Here is a 26,483-nt window from a genome sequence, read left to right as displayed (position 1 = left end):
TTATAAATTTATAAGCTGACAAGCCCATTTGTTGCTTTTTTTTAATATGTTTAGATATTTCTTGTGAAGAACTGTACTGTTGTTAAAAAATTCTGTCGTGGGGATTGTTGCATCCAAATATCGAAAGCATCAATTGGATAGCCGGTGTCAGCTGTTGTCATCACCAAGGGTGCTTTTTGTGCAAGTTGGGGATCAAAACTATGCCCACCGGCTCCACTTTGAGGACCTGAGAATAAAGACACCCGCTAAGTCACAATGGATGCCAAATTCATCAAGCTGCTGCTACTAGGCGGAGCCGCCCGCTTTTACTTCTGTCGAACCTCATTGGGAACCGTCATAGGAAACCGGGTGGAGTTCGCGACGCCATTGAACTCCCACAAGCGCAGTACGTAAATACTACAATGTGTCACAGCCGCAGTAATTCAACGTCCTGTTCCCGACAGTGCAAGAGGGAATCTTTCTGCTCCAAAATGGCATCGATCCGTACCAGGGCGATGTAGTTCACGAGACGCCCCTAATCCTGAGCGCCCTCTCTGGCTTATTTCGAAACTTCCCACAGTTCTTACCAGTTTTCTATATTCTTTTGGACATATTCACCGCTGCCTTGTTGTACATGATGGCCCAGCGCTTTGTGCGGAAGAAGCAGGATCAGCAGAATGTTGAGACAAAGGAATACGCCACAGATACCACTGAGCTCCAGTTCAGCGGCAGCGACAAGATGGACATTCCCGAGTTGGTAATCGTAGCATATCTGTTTAATCCACTCACAGTGCTCAGTTGCGTCGGCATGACTTCGACGGTGTTTAGCAACTTGTTTTTGGCCGCCTTCCTGTACTGCCTCACAAAAGGACTACTCCTTCCCTGCCTTTTAATTCTCGCTTTCGAAACCGTTCGAAGTTTCTATCCTGTCGTCCTACTGGCCCCACTGTTGCTCACTTTTTCGGGCCGTTCCATCCGAAGTGGCTTCCTGATATCATTGCTTTTCGCTGCCTGTTGCCTAGTCATATCAGTTGCGAACTTTTTTGTCCTCAATAGCTGGAACTTCTTGGACGGCACCCTTGGATTTATGTAAGTAACTACTATCCATCTGCTACACAATCTACTACTATATCTTCTACAGCTTTTATTTCCGTGACCTCCAGCCGAATATCGGATTGTTCTGGTACTTCTTCACCGAAATGTTTGAACACTTCCGCATTATGTTCCTAATAACATTCCAACTGAACGCCACTGTCCTGTATCTGTTGCCGCTAAGTATTAAGCTTCGTAGAGAACCCCTCCTGCTTGCCACCATCCTGGTAGCACTTATGGCCGTGTTTAGAGCCTATCCCAGTTTGGGTGATGTGGGCTTCTACTTGGCCTTGCTGCCGCTTTGGAAACGCTGCTGGAAATGTAAGCTCTACCACATAAGCTCGAAAAATAATACTTAAAATTATAAAAAAATATTTTCAGTCATGGCCCATGGGTTTGTTGTCTTCACATTCTTCATCGTCACTCTGTCCATGATGGGTGTTCTGTGGCATTTATGGATCTATGCAGGCTCGGCAAATGCGAATTTCTATTTTGGAGCCACTCTGGCGTTTTCGACAGGACAAATATTTCTAATTACTGATCTGCTGTTCGCTCATGTTAAACGCGATTTTTGCTTGTTTAATGGTCAAAAGATTCTTATCGATGGCGAAGAAGCGAAGATAGTCCTGAAGTAGCCAACTGAAAATGCTGTGAAACCAGAGGAATACGCTTATCGCTCCGACTAATGAGAGTAAAGTCCAGGAACAATGTACAGATGCAGAAGGCACTGCTCCTTGGCCATAATACAATATCAAAGGAAAGCAGGCAGCCGGGCATATTCTTAGAATAAGCAACTTTAAACGATATCAGATTAAAACAAAACATTTTATTTAATCTTAAATGATCTACTGGTGTGAGTAACCTGTCTTGGTCTTGCGGTTGAGGAACCTGTACAGGTAGAGGATGCGCTTTTCCATGTCTCTCCATTTGGTGGGTCGTGCAACGGGGTATTTGGAGTTCTCCAGCACTCGGCGTTTACGCAGCAGCACCTGATACTCGTTACCAGAGACACCACGCAGCCAGGAAGGCACTGAATACAACACCTTCACCGGGTGGAGGCGGTCGTTGCCCAGGATGTCGATGTAGTCGTTCTGTCCGAAAAGAGCTCGCTTCTGTGACCAGGCGTTCTTTGGCCGGTACTCGGGCATGGGCAGCTTTCGGCCATTGTCGACGTGCGGCAGCAATCCAGCCTTGAATATCTTGTCCTTGTATCCATAGCGGCGCACAGTGGGGCCACCAGCTCGTCGCTCCGCATGGGACAGGTTACGCACCGTGGTGGATGTCGACGAGATTAGGGCGATGGTTTTACTGTTCACCGCGAAGAGCGCGGCTCTTCCTAGTTTCTGAATTGTGCCACCAATCCAAGACATCGTTTCAATTTTATTAATGATTAGATAATTGTAAACACGGACCGGGCTTTATCGGTCAAGAGAAAACACCAGGCGGTAATAGCAGCCTGCTCCTAACAGCTGTTCGTAGTTATCGGAAAACAAGGTGTTGCTATCGATAGTTTTAAGTACGATCAAGGAAGAGAATATATTTTAAAGGTTTTGTAGCTTTTAAAGGAAATAAAAGTCTAGCTAAAACAATATTACAAAACTGTTTTCATTATATTGTTTGTTTTAATAAAGTTATTCATTCAATGCTTCTCGCATGAGAGATCCAAACATTGCTGTTTCCATCGCTAAGACCGGCGAATCAGCTGACTTCTTAGGAGAAACTAATTTTAATCACACTTTGTTGACAAACTCCACCACTTCAATGATTGACTCCGAAGCCTTGGAGAACGAGCGAACCAAGCTGAAACGCGAGATCGCTGAGCTACGAGCGGCACTGAACAGGAAGGAGCAATGTCTGCGCGATTTGGAAACGACAATTTCAGAAGCTACTGGAGACGAGGACGATGTTCATCCGGACACCAATGGAGGAGTATGCCACACTCAACTGAGTAACGATGACATTGCTCGGTACAGCCGGCAACTGATTCTCCCAGATTTCGGTGTCCAAGGCCAGTTGAGGCTAAAGAACAGTTCCGTTCTTATCGTTGGCATGGGAGGATTGGGTTGTCCGGCAGCGCAGTACCTTGCTGCAGCTGGCTGCGGAAAGCTGGGTCTAATCGACTACGACGAGGTGGAGCGGAGCAATTTCCACAGACAAATTCTACACTCGGAGGCACGTTGCGGCATGTCTAAGGCCGAATCCGCAAGGATAGCACTTTTGGAACTGAATCAGCACTGTGAGATTCGTTGCCACACGAGGCTACTGAACAGCCGGAATGCCATGCACATCATTCGCACCTACGATGTTGTTTTGGATTGCAGCGACAACGTGGCCACGCGGTATCTGCTGAACGACGCCTGTGTGATGCTGAGGAAGCCTCTGGTGTCCGGAAGTGCCTTGAAGACAGATGGACAGTTGACCGTGTATTGTTATGGAAATGGACCCTGTTACAGATGCATCTACCCAGTGCCACCTCCTCCAGAGGCAGTGACCAACTGCGGTGACGGGGGAGTCCTGGGTGCTGTCACTGGAACCATCGGAGCCATGCAAGCCTTGGAGGCCATTAAAGTGATTGTCGGTCTGGGCGACGTACTGGCTGGTCGGCTCCTCATCTTCGATGGCAGCAGTTGTCTATTCCGTAACATCCGGATTCGGTCGAAGCGGCCCAACTGTCACGTCTGTTCTGCCCAACCACTAATCACGGAACTCATCGACTATGAACTGTTCTGCGGGATGCACGCCACCGACAAGGATAATCCACTGCAATTGCTAGCGTCGGAAGAGCGCCTGGATGTGGAGGAGTATCGGAACAAAGTACAGCAGCAGCCTCATTTGTTGATCGATGTGCGGCAGCCGGCAGAGTTTGAGATCTGCCAGTTGCCGGATGCTGTGAATGTGCCACTAGCCGAAGTCCTCGATGACAGCTATCTGAAACGCTTCTCCAAGCAACTGGAGGACACACAGTTGCCCATAATATTGCTCTGCCGGCGAGGCAATGACTCCCAGATTGCCGTTCAGCATGTTCGCAATCGATTCCCAAAGCATTCCATTCGAGATATAATTGGTGGATTGCACGCTTGGACGCACAAGGTGGATCCCAGTTTTCCCATATACTAGCCCAAGGAATAATATACAGTCGAATATGCATCCTTGTAGATATATTCCTTGATCCTGACTCAATTGTACAACGTTCCCCCATGATTTGTCTATTCTTTTCGTTTTTTTTTCGTACATTGTTATACTTGTATCGTAAATAATAAAGGAAATAAAAAAAAAGGTCTAGACTCTTGAGGTTTTTAACAAAAAATCAGGTAAACCAGACAGGTGAATATGAAAGCTTTTTGGAAATTAAAAAATAATTCATTAAACTTCCAATGCATTCAATCACCGCATAATGCAGCACACATGCAACTGAAAGAATAAAAAAAAATTAGCCAGGTAGATTGGCGGGCAGGTGTTAAATTTCAGCCGTCCGACACGACTTTGATTGCGAATGAATGTGAGACATGAAGCAGTTCAAATTTTGTATCGATATCGGGAATATATTTGAAGTCAGTGCAGCTAATTTGGCCATCATATATTGAATGAATATTATACTATATTTATTTATTATATTATTATTATTATTATGTATTTTATTTGTTATAAATAAAAGCAATTAAAGAAGAAAACTCAACGTAAAACTTAAGCCAAAATATGTTTGATTATAGAATTTAAATAAATTGTATTACTTTTCATTATTTTTTATTATTATCATAGAATTAAAAATATATATTTAATATATTTTGTATAAATAATGTCATCCGCCAGATTACCCGATCTGCTCTTAGCCATTTTCATGTACTGTTAGCAACACTGCCCACTGCTTGACTGCATCCATTCTTCGAACGTTCCTATATAAGCAGTTCTAGCATCTGAAATCGGCACTCACTCGAGAGCCGGCCCGGCAGACATAGCAGACTTTGGAAAAACAGCCGCCTCACACTTTTGTGTTAGAATATTTAAATTAAAAGTGCAAAGTAGCAGGCCGTTAGAAGATAAGGGCAACTGGAACTGGGTCAGGCGGTGAAAACAAGGAGATGTTTCTGAAAAGCGGGATGCTGGCCATTGGGCTAGTTCTCTTGCTATGGGTATGTATTCCAGACATCCTTACATATAGTTCTATATTTATACTTGCGTGTTATTAGCTGCCCCATGGCCTGTCCATGGGTAATTCTTGCTCGGCCTCAGTGCTGGAGGCCCGCCGCTTCTTTGAACTGGAGAACGAGCAGCTGAGGAAACGATACCACGAAGAGTTCCTCTCCGGCTACAACTACAACACCAACGTCACGGAGGAGAATCGTCAGGCCATGATTGAGGTCTACGCCCGCAATGCGGAATTAAATAAACGTCTGGCGAAGACCATTAAGGCCTCCGATTATGCCCAGTCGGAGGATGCAAGCATTCGCCGGCAAGCCGAGCACCTGTCCAAACTGGGTGCCTCGGCGTTGAGTGCAGAGGACTACCTGGCGCTACAGAACGCCATTAGTTCCATGCAGTCCAACTACGCCACTGTCAATGTGTGCTCCTACACAAACAGAAGCGACTGCACGTTGGCCTTGGAGCCGGAAATCCAGGAGCGCCTGACGCACAGCAGGGATCCTGCGGAGCTGGCCTGGTACTGGCGGGAGTGGTACGATAAGGCTGGCACTCCCATGCGGGAGCACTTTGCCGAGTACGTAAGACTGACGCGTAAGGCGGCGCAGTTGAATGGTAAGAGATGCCTCGATAACCCCGTCTGACCTGTAACGGGGGAAGTTTTAAAAACAGAAATAGGAAACTAGTACCATCTAGTTAGTAAACTAGTTAGAACTCCCAACTAAAGAATAGTGTTTCATCCAATTATTATTTTATCTAGAGCTCTCTCCTCTAGAGCCACTGCATCTTGAAACTATTGATACATTACTATCAGTAATAATCCTATTTATAGACATGTACTCTGAGGTTATCACAAGTACTACTTTTTACGTAAAATTTCATATGTTCCATAATAAGATTATGCATAATCATTTCTGATTTGTAGGCTATCCCTCCTACGCCGACTACTGGGTGCAGTTCTACGAGGACACCGACTTTGAACGCCAACTGGATGCAGCCTTCAAGCAGCTTCTTCCCTTCTACAGACAAATCCATGGCTATGTGCGGTACCGCCTGAGGCAACACTATGGTCCGGAAGTTGTCCCGGCTGAGGGCAACATCCCGATGAGTCTGCTGGGCAACATGTGGGGGCAGTCGTGGAACGAGGTAATTGACCTGTTCACCCCATATCCGGAGAAGCCGTTCGTGGACGTTAAGGCCGAGATGGAGCGTCAGGGCTACACTGTGCAGAAACTGTTTGAGCTTGGAGATCAGTTTTTCCAATCGCTCGGCATGCGCGCCCTGCCCTCCAGCTTCTGGAACCTGAGTATGCTCACCCGTCCCACGGAACGCCAGGTGGTGTGCCACGCTTCTGCCTGGGACTTCTATCAGGACAGTGATGTGAGGATCAAAATGTGCACCGAGGTGGATAACCACTACTTCTATGTGGTGCACCACGAACTGGGCCACATCCAGTATTATCTGCAGTACGAAGGGCAGCCGGCTGTGTTCCGGGGAGCTCCCAATCCCGGTTTCCATGAAGCTGTGGGCGATGTCATCGCTCTGTCGGTGATGTCTGCTAAGCACTTGAAAACCATAGGACTGATAGAGAACGGCCGGCTGGACGAGAAGAGTCGCATCAATCAACTGTTCAAGCAGGCGCTCTCCAAGATTGTATTCCTTCCCTTTGGCTATGCCGTAGAGAAGTATCGGTATGCCGTCTTCCGCAACGAACTGGACGAATCGCAATGGAACTGCGGCTTCTGGCAAATGCGATCGGAGTACGGGGGCCTTGAGCCGCCAGTGGCACGCACGGAAAAGGACTTTGATGCGACGGCCAAATACCATGTGGATGCGGATGTAGAGTATCTGCGCTACTTTGCCGCCCACATCTTCCAGTTCCAGTTCCACAAGGCACTCTGCCGCCTGGCCGGACAATATGCCCCGGATGACAGCCAACTCACGCTGGATAACTGCGACATCTTCGGCAGCAAGACGGCGGGTCGGGCACTCAGCCAATTCCTCTCCAAGGGCAGCTCCCGCCACTGGAAGGAGGTGCTCCAGGAGTTCACAGGCGAGACTGAGATGGATCCTTCAGCCTTGCTGGAGTACTTCGATCCTCTGTACCAATGGCTGAAGAAGGAAAACAGCCGTCTGGGAGTTCCCCTAGGCTGGAGCCAAACAAACAGTGAGTGGAAGTGGAATCTTTTTTTTAATCCAAAATCTAATCTATATCCATATCCTTACAGAGATCCCTTCGGATTGCTGCGGTACTTTCAGCACTTAGCTGGAAACATGACTTACTTTTTTTTAAACACCAAAAACACTATGTTTAGACTGTCATCGCAAGTAATAAAGTAAACCATTTTATAAATTGTACAATTTAAAATGCGAAAATGATATTTTAATTGATATTTATTGTATCGATCATTCGTATCGTTTCGTTCGTTTCATTAATCAATTTTCCATTACATAATACACTTTATAACGATATCATCCTCTTACCATCGAAACAAAAGATTGTATAAATTATTTTGTTTATAGATTGTGATTAAATCCCAATTTCCGATTAAAGTGTTTTAGTTGAACAATCCCACACAATGTTTCATACCTTTTGATCTGTGTATATTTTTTATAATCCTGTATTTTAATATAAAAAGCAAAAGCTCTCAAAAGTTCATCTCAAATGGGTGTTTTTTTGATGATTTTATCGCCTGATGGGAAACTTTGAACAGCTCGGATAAAGGATAAACTTGTTTTTCAAAAGTATTGATAAATAATAAGCTAATAATAAATATATTTTGTCTTGATTATTAATGGAAAGTCAAGTTAAAAATAATTTAAATATACACTGGGTGGAGTTGGCCAAGATATTCAAAGTTGTCACCCGCTTTTTTGGGTCTTATGCTTCAGATTATAATTGTGTTTGTCGATGTTTCAGTTAAATACTTGATTTCTGATTTAGATTTTGATTAGTAGTTGCAGTTGATAATTAGACTTGTATTTTGGATTAAACAAAATAAATCAATTTGATGCAAAATGTGTGGAATTTGATCATTTATCTTCATTCATTAGGTGTACAAAATTTAGTTGAGATTTCAAGGAATTTCGAGTTTCAAGAAATAAAAGAGTGATACTAAGAACTAACAATAAATATTGGAAAATTTCAATTTTCGATTAGGTAATACATATATGTAAATCTTGTTTCATTTCACAATCTCCCGTTTGTTTCTGCGTGATATGGGAAATACTCGGTAGTATTTGGGTAGGTTCCTTCAATAAACCCTTTTTCTTTTCTTTTAACTGTTATGGTAAAAATTGTATACGTATATTTAGTATATATATTTTTAGCAATGACTTTCAGAACTGTAAAGATATTATTCAAGTTTCCTCCTGGTTTTAGATCCACTTGAAAAACAGCTTCAGAGTTCTGCAGCGCATTGGACAAATGCTCGGGGGACTTGCTCCAATACTTGAACTTTACATATATATGCCTAGATGCAGGAGTGTTTATGATAGGATTATTTGACTAACAGTAAGATCAGCTAGTTTTCGCTTTGAGATACAGATACATTTCGTATATATAAATATTATTATTTCCGGTCCGAATTCTCCAATCGAATCGAATCGGGGAAACTAAGACTTATCGGGGCTATAAAATCATATCAGTTATCCAAATACATAGGCCAAGAGTTTAGTTTTGGTTAGTGCTAAGTGAGTTGGAACAATTTGAATTAGTTTTTAGGTTGTTTGGATAGTATCATTGCATACTAACAAATCATTTAAGAGTCAACGCAAATAATGGAACTAGATCTATTAACTCGATGCAGAATTTCAAGCATTTTAACTTTATGTTTATACAAATGGAGTAATACATAGATGCATATAAGGATCTCATCCTTTACTACTTAGCGATTATTATTGAATACAAATTTCTTGCGTTAATTATTTAATATTATTCAAACATGAAAAATGTTCCTCTTACATTCAAATACATTCTTCAATCTTCTCTTCTTTTTTTTTTTCATTGTTTTCCCAAAAACTTGTATAAACATTTTTGTATTTTGTGTTTTGTGTGTGTTTCCTATGTTTCGACACCACGAACGAACGCAATGGAGGAGCATGGCAAGCTTAATGAAATGAGTGGTGGAGTATGTGTGGTCTTTCTGCACTTGAATTTGAATTGACTCTTGGAGAAATGTCGTCTAATTGACCCTTTCCGAAGTATTGGCAGCGGCTGCTATTTTCGAATTTTCTGCATGTGTGCAATCTTCTGTTCTTGAACTTGACTTAGTCCAAGAACGGGTTTTGTCATACGGGTCGCGAGTGGTGGGCGTGTGAATGGGGATGTTGGTGTGGGTGAGACTGTGGCTGGGTGACACTACTGATGCTGTGGTTGCTGCTACTGGTGCTGGCCCCACCACCTCCGCTTCCTTTCGGCCGTGTGGGTGGCGGCGGGGGCGGTGCCTGCCTCATCCGCTGCTGCAGGATCCTCGGTAGCTGCGGATGCGCCTTGTGCTGGGCTGGTGGTGCGGGTGGTGGAGCTGGCCTTTGGTTGTAATGGCCAGTCTGCTGCTGCTGCTGTTGTTGTTGATGCTTGCCCATCGACGAGGCAGCCGAAGAGGAGCCTGAGGTTCCAGAATTGGAGCTGGTCGAAGCGTGAGAAGTAGTCGATCCCGTGGCTAGCTTCGTAGGTAGTCCTCCGCTGGCTGCCGGCGAAGCTATGGTACGGGATCCTGCCGCTCCAGGGCTCGGTCCTCCTGGCGCTTCCATTAGCTTGGTAGCTACTGGCGCATAGGATCCATCGTCCTCTTCGTCTGACGACAGCGAATTAGCATCAGATGGCGTGCGTGATCGCGACGGCGGCGACAGGGCGTCCTGCTCTTGCAGAAACACCCGAAATCCCTGTATCGACTCATTCAGTGCCCACAGCTGCGACAATAGCGACAGGTCTAGTTGGCGCAGGCCATACATCTCGCGGCGCAGAATAGCCAGCTGGTTGTCGATGGTCGACGAGGTGGCACCTGTGCTGCTGGAGCTGTTGGTGGGGGTGTGGCCCGCGCCCGCACTGTGAGTAGAGGAGGCGCGACTGTGTACAGACTCGCGATCGCTAAGCGACTCCTGTGTGGATGAGAGGCTGCCATGCCGCTGGCTGTGGTTGTGGCCGTTGTAACTGCGATTCCTGGCCGCTGACGAGGTGGAGGGGCCTAGGTAGAGCTCACCGGCGGCAGCGGTCAAGGCGGCCACATTAGAAGCTGGCGATGCAGTGCGTGAATGCGAGGAAGCAGATACGGAAACGGGAGCAGCTGCAGCTGCACTCAAACTTTTTGGCAGTGGGGGCAGACCCGTCAAATGCTGCTGGGCTTCAGTATTTTCCATCATTCGATAAAGCTTACTTGGTTCGTCGTTCGTTCGGATATAGCTGCTGCTGCTACTGCTGCGGCTGATGATGATGATTTATTTACTTAGATAGAACGTTTAGTGTATGTTGAACTTCCAGCTCTGGCGGCACATGGGACACTGTTTATTCAACGGTTGCAGGTTGAGCCACTTGACAATGCAATGCATGTGAAAGCAATGCGAGCAGACACCCCACACGAGTGGGCAGTCGTCACCGGGCAGCGCGCACTCCGGGCAGGTGCTCTCGAAGGACATGCGACAGATACCGCAGTTCTCGTCATTCGCTATCCAACGCCAAGTTGCAACTCCCGTCCATGACTTGATTGTTACTTTCATTTTGCGCACATTTGCTTATGCTGTGATGGTCGCTCTCTCCGCTATTCCAGTGCCTAGCATAGATTTAATCCGTTCTGCCTTTAAATTGGTGCGTATCGAGCGGTTATGGCAGTTTTTTCGCAAAATATTGCTTTTTTCTTTAAGCTGCCCCTCTGAAAAATAGGTCGAGCGTAGTGGTGGCCCAGAGACTGTGCTATCGATAAGCAGTGCACCCTCTAGATAAGACTTCGTGATAAATGTGTTTCGATAGTTTCACTAATCGATAATATTTTGAATTATTTGAATATGTTTTTTGAAATTATATTCAAAGTTTGCCTTTTAAGTATGTTTTATTATAGTAGATACTATAATATGCAAAAGAAGAATACATTTCTTGGTGGTTATGAATAGAAAGTTTTTATATTCATTGCTAAAAAATTAAATAAATACTTTTGTTTTGAAGATTTAAATCTTAAGATAAGTATTTAAGCCGTTACTATTTAGCTGGTTGCAATATCTAATTTAATAACTAATTAAAGATGTGTTATATTATATTATATTATGATTAAATAATTTAAAGTTTTTCTAAAAACATACAATATTTATCAAACATTATCTCCAAACGTTGTTTAAGAATAAAAATATAAAAGCCAAGTTAAAACCAAGTTCAATATCATGGCCACATCCTCATGGCCCTCTCAGACCACGAGGGCCATCAATTTTAATTTTGGACGAACGCCATCGGCAGGTCGGAGCACAGGTCAAATCTTTTAATCAGCCGTTTCAACTTCCGAAAGCATAAGCTCATGCTCCACCGGATCCGATGGGATGGGGCTTTCGGGTTGCTTTGATTGTGTGTGGGGGCTGTGTTGGGGGTTTTGGAGTTGTTGGTTGTGGCCGTCGTCCCCCGTTCACTCGGGGCAGGCAGTTAGTCAGCCGACGATTTTTAAACCCGAAAGACGTGCGCGCATGCTGCCTCGACTGGCGAGCTTTATTTGTTTTGTTGTTGCGATCACGCCAAAAGTTTGTTGTGTGTTTTATTAGTGTGACGCAGTTCAAGCATCGGTTTGCGAAGCTTGACTTAAAAAAGGACTGAATTTTTATACAAAAAAAAAAAGGAGAAAAGTGCCGAATAAAAGGAGTTTATTGAAAGTTCGCATGCAATAACTCCGAAAAAAACACTCCAAAAGTGCATACAAGGAGTTTTAAAAAAAAGCCGCTGGCAAAAAGGTCAATCAAAAGTTGTGAAGTGAACGTCTTGTGAGAGTGGATAAAAAAAAAAACAACGTTTTTGTAAGAACCTGTAATTGAAAACGAACTTGAATACACCCATACACCCATATGAAACAAAAACAACGACTACACTGTGCAACACGTTGTCGACCCTGAAGGCAGAGCCGCGTGATTCTCGAAGAACGACAACAGGCGAAGGAGCACCCCTCCTCTGATGGCAATTATTTAACAAAAAGAACTTATGCTGTAGTTTATTGCACTCTCTTGGAAGTCACCTCTCCCCCCTTATTTAAAAAACATGTGGTTACTGTGCTGGGAAATTGTAAAACTGTTGCCTTTCAAGGAGATTCTGCCACTTAGTGTTCCGGTTTTGGCCAGGCCCGGGATTTTCTCGAATTCTTCGAAACACAAACCACTACAGACACTCTCGCCTCCCATACGAGTCTTAGCAGTTCGAGCTTCGATTGCAAAATGCGAAATTTCATTTGGAAATTTGCGATTTATTTCACTTTGATTTGTCTTGCCTTGTCATGTGTCTCGTCTATAAAATTCTGCTAATAAACAAACAAATGTGGAAGATGCGATTTTCATATGCGGACAATTTAACACTTCATCAGAGGTCCGAGATGAATCCAAATAAACAATTTACAATCAAATAAAGCTACCCAGATGAATGATTCATTCATTTACAATTCCTCGAATTTTTTTTTAGAACTTTCCTAAGCTTTGGAATATTGTTGAAACACTTTTGAGTTCATATTTAATGAAACATATATTTTCCAGATAAGTAATGCAACACAATTATGATTGATTACCAGATCCTGGCGATTAGTTAGACATGTCGTTAACAGTCTTCCTTTACCCATTATCTTATCTAATTTAGTAAACATACAAAAAATATTGTCATAATATAGAAAAGCAAAAATCAAATTTCGGCAGAACCCTTTCCAAATTCAATAGGTTAGTTTCAAAATTAGTCTGGGACTTGCATTAATGAGTAAGTCCCCGTGTCTGGCAATCTGTTCCCTCCTACGTATCTTTAGTGCCAGAGCTATATAGCCATGAACAATCAAGTGATTACTGATAAAAATTGAAGCAAATAGGCTGACAAACAAAATACTTGCCAGAACACAGATTATGCCGTGATATGTTCCTATATATATCAAAAAAATATATACACAGAATGTATTTTAAGGAAGCTTCTCAGCCAGAAACGTGTACTGACTGAATGATTCAAGTAAAAAATTACTTATGAGACACCTGTGAGTCACTTACCTGAGAAAAAAGCCAGAGGAGAACAGACGCGGAACTGAAAAGATCACAATAAGAATATTAAATCGGCTTAATTAAAACCGAAGATCGCCTACATAAATTGCATTCATTCATTCATAAAATATGAAAACGCACTCACTATTCTAGAGAACAGATTTCCGTTCAAGCTGGAAATACTTAAGGTCTCAAGGTGTTTCAACCTTTCAATTACTTGGTAAACAGTTTAGGGAACCTTTGTTCTTAGTTGTTGCCATTATCTCAGAGTTGCCATGGGATTGGAGTTCCCAGCACCTAAACGGTAAACGTTGTGGGGCAACAAGGTGAGATTCTGACTTCATTGATGTTCCACCACTGAAATTAAGTAGATTTCATACTCTTGATACTTTTGATATTAAATATATAGTCTATAGCTATCACAGAGATAAAAATCGTTCCTCAAAATAGTCCAGATCACAAAGAACCGACCTAACACGAATCGAAAATATTTGTGAGGTCCATTACGCTTCAGTTACTAATTAATAAGATCAACACAAAAGTCAGCGCGTGCTCCAAAGATATGAAAACATATACATGGCTATGTGAAATCATTCGAGAATAAATCTGCTGTGGCAAACAGTTTTGGGGGGTCTATAGGGGGGTCTGATGAAAGAGGGTGTTGTTGTGGCAAGAGAAACTCGCTTGCAAGGCAAGTCCAACTCGATCGGAATACAAGTCACTCGCCGATGCCATGCCTGATGCCTGTCAAAGCCTAAAAGCTGAAACGAGGCCAATGCACGCCACTTGTCGTCTGGGGCTTTAAGTTTACCATGAACCGAGCGAGCCATTATATTGTATCCAAGCTCCGAGCCTGGCTGCGGTTAATGACACCTGCCAGCGATCCGTCGAGAACGACCTGAAAATTCTGTCCACTTACATCGACTGACTCCGAGTTACCAGATGCGTGTGAATGAATTATTTCCAGTTGTAATTCACACTTTACACCTAAAAATCAAACATGAAGATACAAACACCATCTTTTGAATCACATATCATTGATCGAATTAAGATGTAGTTTACTATAAAAATTAATGTAAAATTTGTGCAACAGGGAGAAGTAATAGTTTCCAATCTCAAGAAGTATAGTTTCTTGATCCTAGAAGATATCCTAGCTCAGAGTTCATAGGAGATAGAGTTATAAGATATGGCTTTTCTATCCTATAATTTTTTGAAACATTAATATTCTTAACAAGTTTTGAGGACTATGGCCGAACTTTACTGTATGAACTTTTTCTCAAAAACCCTCTTATTTAGTAGCTATTGAAGTTTTTCAGCTAGAATAAACTACTTTTATCTTAGAACTTATCTTAAGACTAGAGAATCTCGTTTTATTTATCAAACATAAATTTTGATATCTACGTCAATATCTCAAACAATGCAAAGCTCAACTGAGTGAAGTGGGAACTTCATTTGAATTTCTACTTAGCGAGCCAACGATAAAGTGAATAATGAATATTATAATAGATCATGTAGATACAATACACGTTTCTCCTATGCAGTGCAAAAAAAAATAAAAACATTTCGGTGATTTTCCAGTGAGGGGTTCTAGATAATGTTCACTTTGCTGCTTATTATATTATATGTATATGAGTATAATAAAAATATACATCAGTACATTTTTTTAATGCCACAAAACTCGTTTGGTTGTCGTTAAATGTATTATACGAAGGGGTAGTGACAGACTCATAAACAGTTGAAGTAAAATCTGAAAGATAATATATTAAAAAATATATACACTTTAAGACAATGCACACAAACTGTTGAGCAACTGTTTCGAATAATTGTGAATAATTGTAATAAACTCGAAAACTTATTTTCAAAAGATCTCATAGCTTATCTCTGAAGTGTTACTATATTTTTGGTATTTATATTTTCTATTTCCGAAATCCCCACTAGCTTATAGGCTAATTCAAAAATAACATATATAGAGTTTCCAGTTTCGTTTTTATTTGGGTTTTGTGAAAGAATTCACTGCATGCATCGCTTGAGTGACTCGTGAAATTATATATTGTAATCCGATTGTTGTTGTTCGCCAATTCGGTGTTGTATTTGTTTTGCACTTTGTGCGGAAGTTATTCGCCCGAAAATTGTACCTGTGGCATGCGATTTAATTTGACAATTCAGCGGACCAGACCAATGGCTGTCGGTTCAAAGGTTAGGGGGTAACCGCAGTAAAAAACAAACAACTCACAACTCAAAAGCTCTGAATGATTTAGCACGTTTTTTATGGCAAACTTTTCACAGCACCATTCAAGTGGTCTTAAAACAGCAACCTAAATTAATTAATTTCTGCTGAGATTTGTTTAATGTTGTTTTGCAAAAAGAGGTGTGATGTGTGGATATTCGAACATAGCGAGCTGACAATACTTTTTCTCCAGTAGGTTTCAGCCAAAGTAGCTTGACTTGTTCCAAGGTAATTGAAATTTATGTCAAGTAAGTTTTTAATTGCAAATTAGATTTCATAGCAGCTAAATAAATAAGCCCAAAGAGAAACTTAATTATAAATCAGGGGAACAATAACATTGCTATGAGAACTGTATTGTTTAAGAGATTTTTTCCTACTACCTACCCAATAACTTCCAAAACTCCCCTCGCTTTTAGTTTTATAACACGATTCGGGTTGAAATGAGCTTCACGCACAAAACGTGTAAACATCAACAAATTGCATTACACGGCTAACAACGACAGTAACAGTAACAACTGAAAGGCAGCAGCAAAGTACATGCTATTCATTTCAGTGCAACTGATTGACATTCAATTACCGTGGGCCCTATCCCCTCCTTCAGGCCACTCCACTCCACGCTATCTTACTGGCTTTAATGAGTGTTGAACGCTTTTCAATTCAACTGTCGCCGAAAGCTATGAATGCTACATTTTTACGGCTTTATCAAAAGACAATCAATTGATCGATTGTCGCAGCTAGTCCTCACATGATTCGCTATGGTCTTTGAACTCTTCCAAAAGGTTTCTCAATGATCCGATTCATGGAGTCGAGGTGCAGTTGGGGGTTACACTGTTCAAATATTTGGTTAGCCAACTGGGTCTTCACACCTCCAAATCTTAAAAAAACAAGAAAGGAAAGCTAACTTCGGGCGGAGCCGAAGTTGATATACCCTTGCAGTTCAGTCGCAGTCCGCTAGGTGGCGTCACGCATCTTATATTATTAGATATATAGCGGATCGTATATAGTCGGCCGATCCTTTTGAAATTTGGCATATCGAATTATTTTGCCAAAAGAGGAATCCATTGAAACTCCCATGCTTCTAACTTGAAAAACAACGAAGTTATAGCATTTCCGATCAATCAGTTATATGACAGCTATAGGATATAGTTGGCCGATCCTTATGAAATTCGACAAATCAGATTTTTTTTCCCAAAATTGAATCTGTACCAAATCCCATCTTTCTAACTTAAAAAACAACAAAGTTATGCCAATTCCGATCGTTGTATGACAGCTATAGGATATAGTCGGCCGATCCTTATGAAATTTTGTACATAAGATATGTTGATCAAATATAACATGTGTGGAAAGTCTCAACCCTCCAACTTAAAAAACAACGAAGTTATGGCATTTCCGATCAATCAGTTATATGGCAGCTATAGGATATAGTCGACCGATCCCGACCGTTCCGACTTATGTACTGCCTGCAACAGAAAGAAGAGTGTGTGCAAAGTTTCAACTCGATAGCTTTAAAACTGAGAGACTAGTTTGCGTAGAAACAGACAGACAGACAGACAGACAGACAGACAGACAGACAGACAGACGGACAGACGGACAGACGGACAGACGGACAGACGGACAGACGGACATGCTCATATCGACTCAGGAGGTGATCCTGATCAAGAATATATATACTTTATAGGGTCGGAGATGTCTCCTTCACTGCGTTGCACACTTTTGACCAAAATTATAATACCCTCTGCAAGGGTATAAAAATAACACAAGGAATTAACTTATCTGCACTCAGAGATTAAGTTCCACGAATGAACTTGATAGATAAAAGAAAGAATTGGTTGCGAGTTGGACAGAATTGGTCAAAAGAATATTTCATATTTTTTAGCATTCTGAGATCATTTTATGGTTTAAGCCATACAAATTTTTTGAATCAATTAAGTTGGAAATGTATAGTTTATTGAACTTTTTTAAGTTTCTTTCATTATCAACTCATTCGAAATCAATTAGCAATCTGTCGATAAGACTTTACAGGGCGATAAGACCCATCTGATAAGATTTATGCATGATTTATATGATTTTATGGAGATCCGCTGGGAAAGCTTAAACGGTAGCAGCCTAAAAGTATGCTTCGTCGGGGGAACAGTCACAACCCACCGCCACCCCCTGCTCCGGCACTCACCTGGGCAGGGAATGTGGCCTCAATTTGCAGAAGCGCTTATCGTTCAAAGCGTTAAGTAAACTCAGTCGGACAAACACAGGTACATGTGTAGTAAGGTTATCGGAGTATCTGTGTGAGTGTCGTGCTGTGTGCATGGTGCAAGTTTAAAAAGTTTCAATTACTCCAACAACACAGTCTCGGCAAGGCTTGGGCAGGTGTCACAATACAGAAGCAGGATACAGTGGGCAGGGATATGTCATTTTTATCAGAAAAATAAATAAGCTTTTATTATCCTTAAAGGTCCTTCTTTGAGAGTTTTATTTTATGAATAAGCAGAAATTACTCAATTACAAGTTAATGAAATTCTGAATTAAATACTACGCCACCGATAGCAGACAGTCATAAATTAAAAGTTTTGAAAAATTTTTGGCAATTTTAATCTGATAATGCTGGGAACTCGTCTTACCACTTGACCCACAGTGCCCAAGAGAGAGCGAGAGAGAGTGGGTGAGAATCGGAGAGAGTGCCGAAAAGTGTCTCGAAAGCTTGCTCTTCTGGCAGTAATCTATCATGCGCGATCGATCAAACGGATACTCTCTCAGCCCGCTCCTCCCCCCAACATACCACTACTACTTGGGCTTTGGGGAGAGGTTCATTAAATCGTGAATCAAGCGGGAGAGTGCTGGGGAGAGGGCTCCTCTTGTGGTCGGTAGCTCTCAAAGCAACTTACTTTTATCACACACGCGCGCACACACACACGGTTGCTCACTACACTGAGAGAAATTATAAACTTTTTCACCAACACTCAAAAAAAGTTTTAATTGAAAATAAAATGTATCTGATATATTTATCATTGTTGATAGTAAATTAATTAAAAAGCATTGGAAACTAGTTTTCATGCTAGTTTTTCTCTCAGTGTACCAATTGAGGGGGAGAGAGCGCCACCGATTCGAGTGCCTGGCCATCAGAGCGGCAGATACGATTTGTGGGCCACATTCGCCGATAAAACGTCAACCTGTCTCCACGTCAACCTGCTGCTCTCCGTGGAGCCAACAACAACACGAATTTCTGGAACGAGTCACACGCACGTTCCCCCATACGAAACCCCAAATAAAACCCGAACGTACACTTTTCCTTAACAGAAATATAAATTAATCAAAGCCTTGTTACAAAACACTCACACACGATTCTCGATTCTCTCCTGTGGCCGGAGAAAGACGGCGGAGACTCTTGACAAAATAAAAAAAAATAATAATATTTTTTTAAGACAGACCCGTCGGAAAGAAAGGGGAGACAACAACAACAACAACAACCACATTAAAATGTGCCGCTGCTGTCAAAAGTGAGTAAACGTTTTTTTTTCCTCTCGTATTTGTTGGCTTAACTATTTCCCAGGTCTGCTGTTGGCCAGCAAATTACTTGGCTAACATACCGAATTGCGTTTTTCATTTCTTCACCTTTTCAACTCCCTCCCCCGCTCCTTATTCCCCATTTATATTTTTTTTTTTTAGTTGTTGGGAAGATTTCTACTGGAATTGCTTCGAGGAGCGTTTTTGCTACGACGAATCGATCGGTAAGTTTTCAGTTTTGGTTGCTGATTTAATTGGGCGATTGTCGGTTACCTGAGCGAGTACACTCAGGTACTAACACAGATACACTGGCACACACTTGAAGTAGATCTTGAAACGCACAATACGCTGCTGCGACTTTGTGCGATTTTACGTGTTTGGCATTTCAAATGGAGTAACCACAAAAAATACATAAAAAACAGACACAACAAAAGGAGAAATAAATAAATTTTATGCATTTTTTTAAATTTTAAGTGGCATCATAAATGTAGGGGGTCTAGCAGCATACCATAGACACTGAAATCGATATATTTTTTAGTTTTTGAGCTTGGGATTTAAAATTAAAATTTTGGATAAATAATAATAAAGTTTAATATTTTTTATATTTATTAAATTGGAATTAGAAAACACCCTTTTTAAGGCTCCTTTTTATAGAGGAATACTGAAACGATTTTTAAGATTTCCGACTCTTTTGAGAAAATGTAGATTTTAAGAAAATAGATCCATAAAATAGTTTCAAAATATGATCTAAGGAGGAGTATCAGCTAAGGGGTATAGTAAAAGAAAGAGTAATAATAGAAGTAGGAATAATAATATTTAATTTCTAATCTTTATTTTCCACCCCAGCTAACTATAATCCCGAGGACGATGAGGACTACTTGGCAGCCCAGAAGAATGGACACATCATTGGACGCATCCAACCGGCCTCGTCGGACAACAACAACTCTCTGACAGTGCCCCAACCGATCTGCGATCAGCCCCAAATGCGGCACGGAAACTCCGGCCTGGGCCTGAGCCTAATGAGGTACTAATTGATAGATCAAACTGCGATCCAAACCAAACAAGCCAAAATCGCATTTCGCACTTTGTTAGCCAGTCGATCGATTAGCGATTAATTGGCAATATCGTGATGGCTGCAAGTTGGCAATATCTATTCACGACTATATACCTCTCTTTTCTGCCGTTTTGGTCCGTTTAGCGCCAAGATCCATGAGGAGGACTATCGCCGGGAGACACAGATCAACGTGCCCACCCTGGGCCCAGAGATACTGGCCGTGTTTGCCAACTCGCAGATCTTCCAGGACCATCAGCCCACCAAGCTCAACCGGATTAGCACTAAGACATATCTGGCCGGAGTCCATTCGCCGAACCGTGAGATGCCGACAACTCCGCGTCTGAGTGACCAGGATCGGTTGCTGCGTCGTCTGGAAGGTAATGATGGGCCTAGTGGCGCCCACACCCCACTACTGGGTGGTCTGGGTAACGGTAAAAGCAGCGGCAAGAGCACCCGCAGCAGCAGCATCGTAAGCAGCGGTGTGCCCAAGGTCAAGTTCTATCTGAGCTGAGCTGAGTGTTGAAGATGTAGAAGAAGGGGTACTTACAGTATTTGTGCCAAAGATTGAGGAGCTTTCGGATATACATATATGCATATATTTTATTTCGAACGAGAGTGACCAATATCGCCAAAATGTGACTTAATATTATTAACTAATTAGCTGTAAGTGTTGTCACCAGCAGAAAGACTTGCAAACACAACTATACACATTCGATGGAGCGACCAGTGGTTGCAATGCCTAGTATTATTTAGTTTCTAAGTACCCGTACTTAAGTTACCTTTAGTATATTCTATTTAAGTTTTAATTGTTGGACCTTGTAAATGTTTAGTCCCAAATAAGAACTGGTAAACCCGCTTGAGTTTTCATAAAGTTTTTTAAAACCATTCTACGATGTAAACATTTTTATTGGAGGTGTAGTTACGAAGGATAGCACAATATAATAGTACATCTGATATCTAGATTGTACTCATTAAAGTCCATAAATAATTTCTGTTTCTGTTTGAAATTTTAAGTCTAAATGCCTCACAAAAACAATTTATTCCAACTTAATGGGCTTGTGAGTCATTTTTGAAGTGAGTTTGCAAAGTGATCTGTGCACTTTAAACAATTACTTTGCAAGCTTGGCATTACTTAACAGTTTTACAAATTTCCAGCAACTGAAATCTATACAAATATTTAAAATTGCTTACAAAGATTTTGCAAAACAATTAAGGATCCAAATATAGTTATTCCTTCTCTGTGTGATGATTGAAATATTTTAAAATATTTATATATAGAAGCTTGATAATTTTGAAAAGAATAAACAATAAGAAAAATGTGATAAATAAAACTCTAATATTTGATCAACCAGTTATGATCATTTCGGAATTAAAATTTTCCGTCATTTTACCATTTATGACTCATTTCGAACCTCACATGCGAATCTCCTCCATTAATCCATTAGTCTTTAAAAAAATTTCATTCATTTTGAGCTTGAAACAAGGAAGAGTGGAAATTTAACAAACCTGGATCGGTGGCTAAATTTAATTAACAACATTATTTCGCACTGACGCACTCAACACCCGAAGGTACCGGTTCCATCTGGAGTTTGGAGAACCATTTGGCTTTAATTTATTTATTGGTAACTGCATCTGGGAAGTAAAATAAAAAAAGGAAACGATTGCAGGTGATTTTACGGCCGGTGAGATAGTAACTTTCGTAAATTAGGCAATCACCGTACCAGGTACACTCCCATGGCCCACTCCCACTGCAGTCTGGGAACAAATCAGGTCCAATTAGTCAAACTTCGAGTCCCCTTATCGGTGCTATAGAAAAATGTTAACATCGAAAAAACACCCATCAAATATGAATATTTATAGAAACTTTTTGGGGCTACCTTTCAGGCAGTTTGTATGAAATATATACGTACCTCTCATTAGATAAGAAACTAAAACTCATGATTTTCTCAGTTTTTCTCAGTTGATAAAGACAAAAAGGGTCATATTTTCAGTAGAATTCGTTTGTTTGTATGTAACTGATATTTGTTTTTTCTTGATTTATTATTTATTTTCTAGAGTATCCATATATTTGTCCGAAATTGGAGAAAATTGTTAATTCTTAAGTGCCCAGCTGTTGTAGAACACTTGGAAGTTTGTTTGGATTATCTCAACTCTTCGATATATACAATATTTTAAATATATCCAAACAATACGAAATCCAATCAGCAAAAAGAACAATAAACAATGATTAAGCCTTGTTTCAGAAAAAATAAACAAAGCTTTCTAGGGCTTTTGTTTCCTGAACTACTTTTTAAATACACTTGTTCGTAATGATATCATAATGACTGTGATCACGTTTGGTTTTTTATGTGAGTGTAGGACATCTGTACTGATTTTATGGTTTAACTGGTTGCTGAGTAGTTTCTCGAATAGCGTCATATAATTTCGTCAGTATTTTTTAGATTCAAAAGGGTGACGTTGATTAAAGCTAACTAACGAAATACGTACTGTTTCACGAGACGTGCCCTCAATTTTTGCAATTAAGCAAGACGTTGCAAAACTACGGGAAAGAACTTTATTTATCGCAGGACAAAATAATAAACTTATTGAAGGTTAATCTTTGTCATATCAGATATCAGATATATCTTACTATATATCTGATAAGTTTCTAGCATACCCTATAGACTTTTAAAGACTTCGATCCTTAAACCCTTTTAAAAATTATGTTTATCTGAATTTTACATTATTTTAATATAATTTTTTAATAAGAAAAACTAAGTTAAAATAAAGCTATTAAATTCTTGTAGATTATATCTATTATCTCTATTATTTTAAACTCTATTGTATTGTACATCTTCAAATCGAACAAGTCTTATATTTGATGGCATAATATAATCTTTAAATTATAAATGACTGCATCGGAATTTTTTACTGATAAAGAACGACGTGCGGTTTTAATCGTTTTAGGTTAATATTTGTTTATGAGTATCTTTATAATGTATAGTACCTTGATGGCAGGGTTGTTTGAATCTATATCTAAAGATCTATAAATGGAGGCATTGTCATTTGACTCTATAAATGGGAAATAAAAAAAAAGTTAAGGCTCAATACGTCAAGATTCTTTTTTAGATGAATTTTTTAAACATTCTATAAACTACATATGTATATTTAGTAGCATATTCCGTAACTTAATTGACTTAATTTACTGAATAGTAAAATTTAGTTTCCTGAGTACCTTTTATGGGGGCATAATTGTATCTTTCCACACTGCTCCTATCTGTCATGAACTCAACCTTATCTTATTTGGCAACCTTTTATGGGATTTACTTGTCATCTGCCTGTTCATTTTTTATTCCGATTTTCCATAACGTAATTGGAGTGGCATATAAATATTATTTCTTAACAAAGTATACAATATGTAGGCATATTTTTATCTTTAATAAGTAGCCTATATATCTATCCTAGATTTCTATAAAGAATAGTTTAAATTATAATGATTTTTATTTTTATTAAAAGATTCCCCCTTTCTCTCTTTTCTAGGGGATGCCACAGATTCCAAGCCTGGTTCGGCGGAGAAGCGAATCACATTCACCCTGGCTCCCAGTTCCGCCGAGTGCTCTCCCTCGGGCAGCCAAACCACCCTCAGCCCCAAAAAGTTCGAGGCCATTGCCGAGGAGGAGAAGGAGGACGACAAGGCCGAGGAGGATGAGGAGGGCATGGAAGAGGTGGTCCTGAGACCGCGACTCATCGACCGCCACCCGCATCTGCTGCCCAATCCCAGTGGCCTGAACACCACTCCGAAGCGAATCCTGCGAACCGCCAAGAGCGTTCCACACATGCACGTCAGGTCGGCGGCCAGCGAGACGGATATATTCTCGATAAGCGGAACTGTCGGCGGCAGCCAGATCAGCATGACGCCCGAGGTGCCCTCAATCTCGTTCAGCAACCTGCCGAAGAACTACGAGGATACGCCCACAATCGAGAAGTACCGAGTCTCCCAGAGCCTCTACTCCATCCAAACCGCAAATGCCGCACGGGCCACCCAAGATGACTACTCAATGCCGCGTTATTTCCGCCGATCTGCCATGCTCATGACTCAGAGTTCGGAGGTGCTGCCCGGGGCCAGTTCACTGGCCTCCATGTCACCGTCGGTAGCCTCGTCATCCGCCTCGCCGGGGTCCTCCAAGGACGAGATCCGACGTCCCGAAAAGGAAAAGAGCAAGCGGCTCCAGATGCTGCGAGGAAACTTGCCGCCACTCCTCATCCACTCCGTGTCCTTCAAACGTAATCGGGATGAGGGCAAGCAGGTGGACTAATAAAAAGATACATGTATTTGTTACCATAACCACTTTTAAATGTTTTATCCTGGTTAAGTGTTTTTTGTATTATTATTATCTTAAAATACGTCCTTTTCCGCCCCTCAGTATTGTATGTTCTTCCTTTTATCTGCAAAATTGATATTAAAAAAATAAATGTAATTAAACTCTAAAAGATTCATTTTATTTCTACGATATTTCATAAATAAATTAATCATTTACGTAGGTATTAAATAATAAAAATAAAAAAAATTAAACATCTCCCCGACGGGGAATTGAACCCCGGTCTCCCGCGTGACAGGCGGGGATACTAACCACTATACTATCGAGGATGTTATGAGGCAACTGCCAAAACTGCTTGTTCAGTATACCACGTTACCCCTCGTCTGTTATTTACAGTTTCATTTCCATTCGTTTCTATTATAGAGACCCTTATTTGAAAAACATACTTTGTCACGCCTTGTTCAACATCCTCGATAGTATAGTGGTTAGTATCCCCGCCTGTCACGCGGGAGACCGGGGTTCAATTCCCCGTCGGGGAGATGTTTAATTACATTTTTTTTATTTTTTTTGTTTTTTTTTATTTGATTTGCTTAAATATTAAAGTATAATAATGTTTATTTTAATAATTATGATTTGATTTTTATCTATATGTAATTTTATTTTATGAAAAGTATAGTTCAAGATTTTGCAATTTATGTTATGTTTTATTTTATATTTTGTTACAATCGGTTCAATTATGTATTTAATATTTATTATAAAATTACAGTATTTAGTGAACAAAAAAACTACAAATTAACAAAATATCATTATAAAATCCCCTCTACAGAGAATGAATTGTGTCTCCATTTTTATGTTTGTAGAAGTTACGTTTAGATGTATCCGATGTATCACAATGTAACACTTATTTATAATTTTAAATGTTAAATAAAATTATTGTATATAAAATAAATATTTAAAAAAAATTATAACATCTCCCCGACGGGGAATTGAACCCCGGTCTCCCGCGTGACAGGCGGGGATACTAACCACTATACTATCGAGGATGTTGAACTAAGGCGGCCAAATTAAACTTTTGTTACTATTCCTTCTAATTCTTATTCTAAAAATTACAAATATGACTAATAATATGAATATATTTGGTTCATGTTGTTTGATAAAATAATAAAATGGGGAGAACTGGGGGCAAAAAGTTGTTGACGATGCCAACAACACGCGGTGTTCCCAAGCGGTCCCCCATCTAAGTACTAACCGCGCCCGACGCTGCTTAATTTCGGTGATCGGACGAGAACCGATGTATTCAGCGTAGTATGGTCGTTGGCGAGAGTCGTAGGGTTAATCTATAGGCATATATTTTCTTTCTGTTCCTATGTGAGAGTATCTGTGAGATACATGAGGGGCAAAGATACTATTGAGATTGCAAACTTTGAATACCAGTTTTGTTGTGATTTTGTTCTTAATTACATTATATTTCTCTACAAACTCTTCAAAAATAAAACGTATTTTTACGGTAAATTCTTTCGACAGTAAAAGTATATTTGGACTAATTTAGCACCATTTTGTAAGGATTATTTTACAACACAGGTCCAAACAAAATTAAAAGTTATCGGAAATCGATAAAAACCGCAGAACTTCTAACAATTCTGGTTTGTTTTTCAAAGTGTGTTCAATACGAAAAAAAATGATTTTATAGGACCTGATTATTCTTTGAACTACAAGTAAACTACAAATAAAAACAGGATTTTAAATTTTATGGGCTTAGATTTGTGAAAAAAAATGTCTGTGAATTATAAATAAACCAATACACACAAACGAACCGCCGGCAAAGAACGAAAACAGAGAGCGCCTTCGGTGAGAGAAAGAGTTCTCTTCTGAAAGAGACAGAAGTGCAGAGAAGTGTTTATGCGGGCGTTGCGAGCTGTTTGATGTTTTGTAAACACAATTTTTTTTAGCAAATGTTTGCTGATTTAAATGCCGAAAATAATGGTTTCTTATTACTAAATTCGCA

The 26,483-nt window shown here is 40.6% G+C and overlaps 7 protein-coding genes, 1 long non-coding RNA gene and 4 other non-coding genes across 14 annotated transcripts; 5 read left to right on the top strand and 7 right to left on the bottom strand.

Moving 5' to 3' along the window:
- Positions 1-54: 54 nt before the first annotated feature.
- Positions 55-1,912, top strand: LOC6498340 (phosphatidylinositol glycan anchor biosynthesis class U protein). The gene is made up of 4 exons (XM_032451858.1): positions 55-385; positions 444-1,068; positions 1,121-1,392; positions 1,453-1,912. Exons 1-4 carry the CDS (start codon positions 256-258, stop codon positions 1,704-1,706), a joined length of 1,281 nt encoding a protein of 426 aa, XP_032307749.1. The 5' UTR covers positions 55-255; the 3' UTR covers positions 1,707-1,912.
- LOC6497192 (39S ribosomal protein L51, mitochondrial) lies at positions 1,878-2,567 on the bottom strand. The gene has a single exon (XM_001962547.4). The coding sequence runs from the start codon at positions 2,439-2,441 to the stop codon at positions 1,917-1,919; it is 525 nt and encodes a 174-aa protein (XP_001962583.1). The 5' UTR covers positions 2,442-2,567; the 3' UTR covers positions 1,878-1,916.
- Positions 2,568-2,613: 46 nt separating this feature from the next.
- Positions 2,614-4,337, top strand: LOC6498341 (adenylyltransferase and sulfurtransferase MOCS3). Its single transcript, XM_001962548.4, has one exon. The coding sequence runs from the start codon at positions 2,725-2,727 to the stop codon at positions 4,186-4,188; it is 1,464 nt and encodes a 487-aa protein (XP_001962584.2). The 5' UTR covers positions 2,614-2,724; the 3' UTR covers positions 4,189-4,337.
- Positions 4,338-4,966: 629 nt separating this feature from the next.
- On the top strand, positions 4,967-7,576 carry LOC6498342 (angiotensin-converting enzyme-related protein). The gene is made up of 4 exons (XM_001962549.4): positions 4,967-5,201; positions 5,259-5,823; positions 6,134-7,375; positions 7,437-7,576. The coding sequence occupies exons 1-4, from the start codon at positions 5,151-5,153 to the stop codon at positions 7,472-7,474; spliced, it is 1,896 nt and encodes a 631-aa protein (XP_001962585.1). The 5' UTR covers positions 4,967-5,150; the 3' UTR covers positions 7,475-7,576.
- Positions 7,577-7,584: 8 nt separating this feature from the next.
- Positions 7,585-10,569, bottom strand: LOC26513678 (flocculation protein FLO11). The gene has a single exon (XM_014906771.3). The coding sequence runs from the start codon at positions 10,567-10,569 to the stop codon at positions 9,499-9,501; it is 1,071 nt and encodes a 356-aa protein (XP_014762257.1). The 3' UTR covers positions 7,585-9,498.
- On the bottom strand, positions 10,521-10,923 carry LOC6497191 (anaphase-promoting complex subunit 11). The gene has a single exon (XM_014906067.3). The coding sequence runs from the start codon at positions 10,921-10,923 to the stop codon at positions 10,666-10,668; it is 258 nt and encodes an 85-aa protein (XP_014761553.1). The 3' UTR covers positions 10,521-10,665.
- Positions 10,924-11,807: 884 nt separating this feature from the next.
- Positions 11,808-25,017, top strand: LOC6498343. Of its 3 annotated transcripts, none has more exons than XM_032451505.2 (6): positions 11,808-12,352; positions 18,920-19,119; positions 19,289-19,350; positions 19,973-20,150; positions 20,325-20,557; positions 23,712-25,017. In XM_032451505.2, the coding sequence occupies exons 1-6, from the start codon at positions 12,350-12,352 to the stop codon at positions 24,473-24,475; spliced, it is 1,440 nt and encodes a 479-aa protein (XP_032307396.2). In that variant the 5' UTR covers positions 11,808-12,349; the 3' UTR covers positions 24,476-25,017. The 3 variants fall into 3 exon arrangements, with proteins under 3 accessions (XP_032307396.2, XP_044572077.1, XP_032307395.1); XM_044716142.1 differs by having other exon boundaries at positions 23,700-25,017; XM_032451504.2 differs by lacking the exon at positions 11,808-12,352 and having other exon boundaries at positions 17,356-19,119; positions 23,700-25,017.
- LOC116654901 lies at positions 20,702-23,244 on the bottom strand. Its single transcript, XR_004310052.2, has 4 exons — positions 22,091-23,244; positions 21,902-21,986; positions 21,687-21,812; positions 20,702-21,626 (listed from the first exon to the last, which is right to left on the bottom strand). It is a non-coding gene; the product is annotated as an uncharacterized LOC116654901 (long non-coding RNA).
- On the bottom strand, positions 24,736-24,807 carry Trnad-guc. The gene has a single exon. It is a non-coding gene; the product is annotated as a tRNA-Asp (tRNA).
- Positions 24,946-25,017, top strand: Trnad-guc. The gene has a single exon. It is a non-coding gene; the product is annotated as a tRNA-Asp (tRNA).
- A 432-nt stretch (positions 25,018-25,449) lies between these two features.
- Trnad-guc lies at positions 25,450-25,521 on the bottom strand. Its single transcript has one exon. It is a non-coding gene; the product is annotated as a tRNA-Asp (tRNA).
- A 157-nt stretch (positions 25,522-25,678) lies between these two features.
- Positions 25,679-25,797, bottom strand: LOC6492851. The gene has a single exon (XR_046215.1). It is a non-coding gene; the product is annotated as a 5S ribosomal RNA (ribosomal RNA).
- Positions 25,798-26,483: the final 686 nt, after the last annotated feature.

Source organism: Drosophila ananassae, chromosome 3R (assembly GCF_017639315.1).
Source record: "Drosophila ananassae strain 14024-0371.13 chromosome 3R, ASM1763931v2, whole genome shotgun sequence".
Classification (NCBI taxonomy): Eukaryota; Metazoa; Arthropoda; class Insecta; order Diptera; family Drosophilidae; genus Drosophila; species Drosophila ananassae.
The sequence above is the reverse complement of the archived record's forward strand: the minus strand, read 5'-3'. Positions and strand labels throughout refer to the sequence as shown.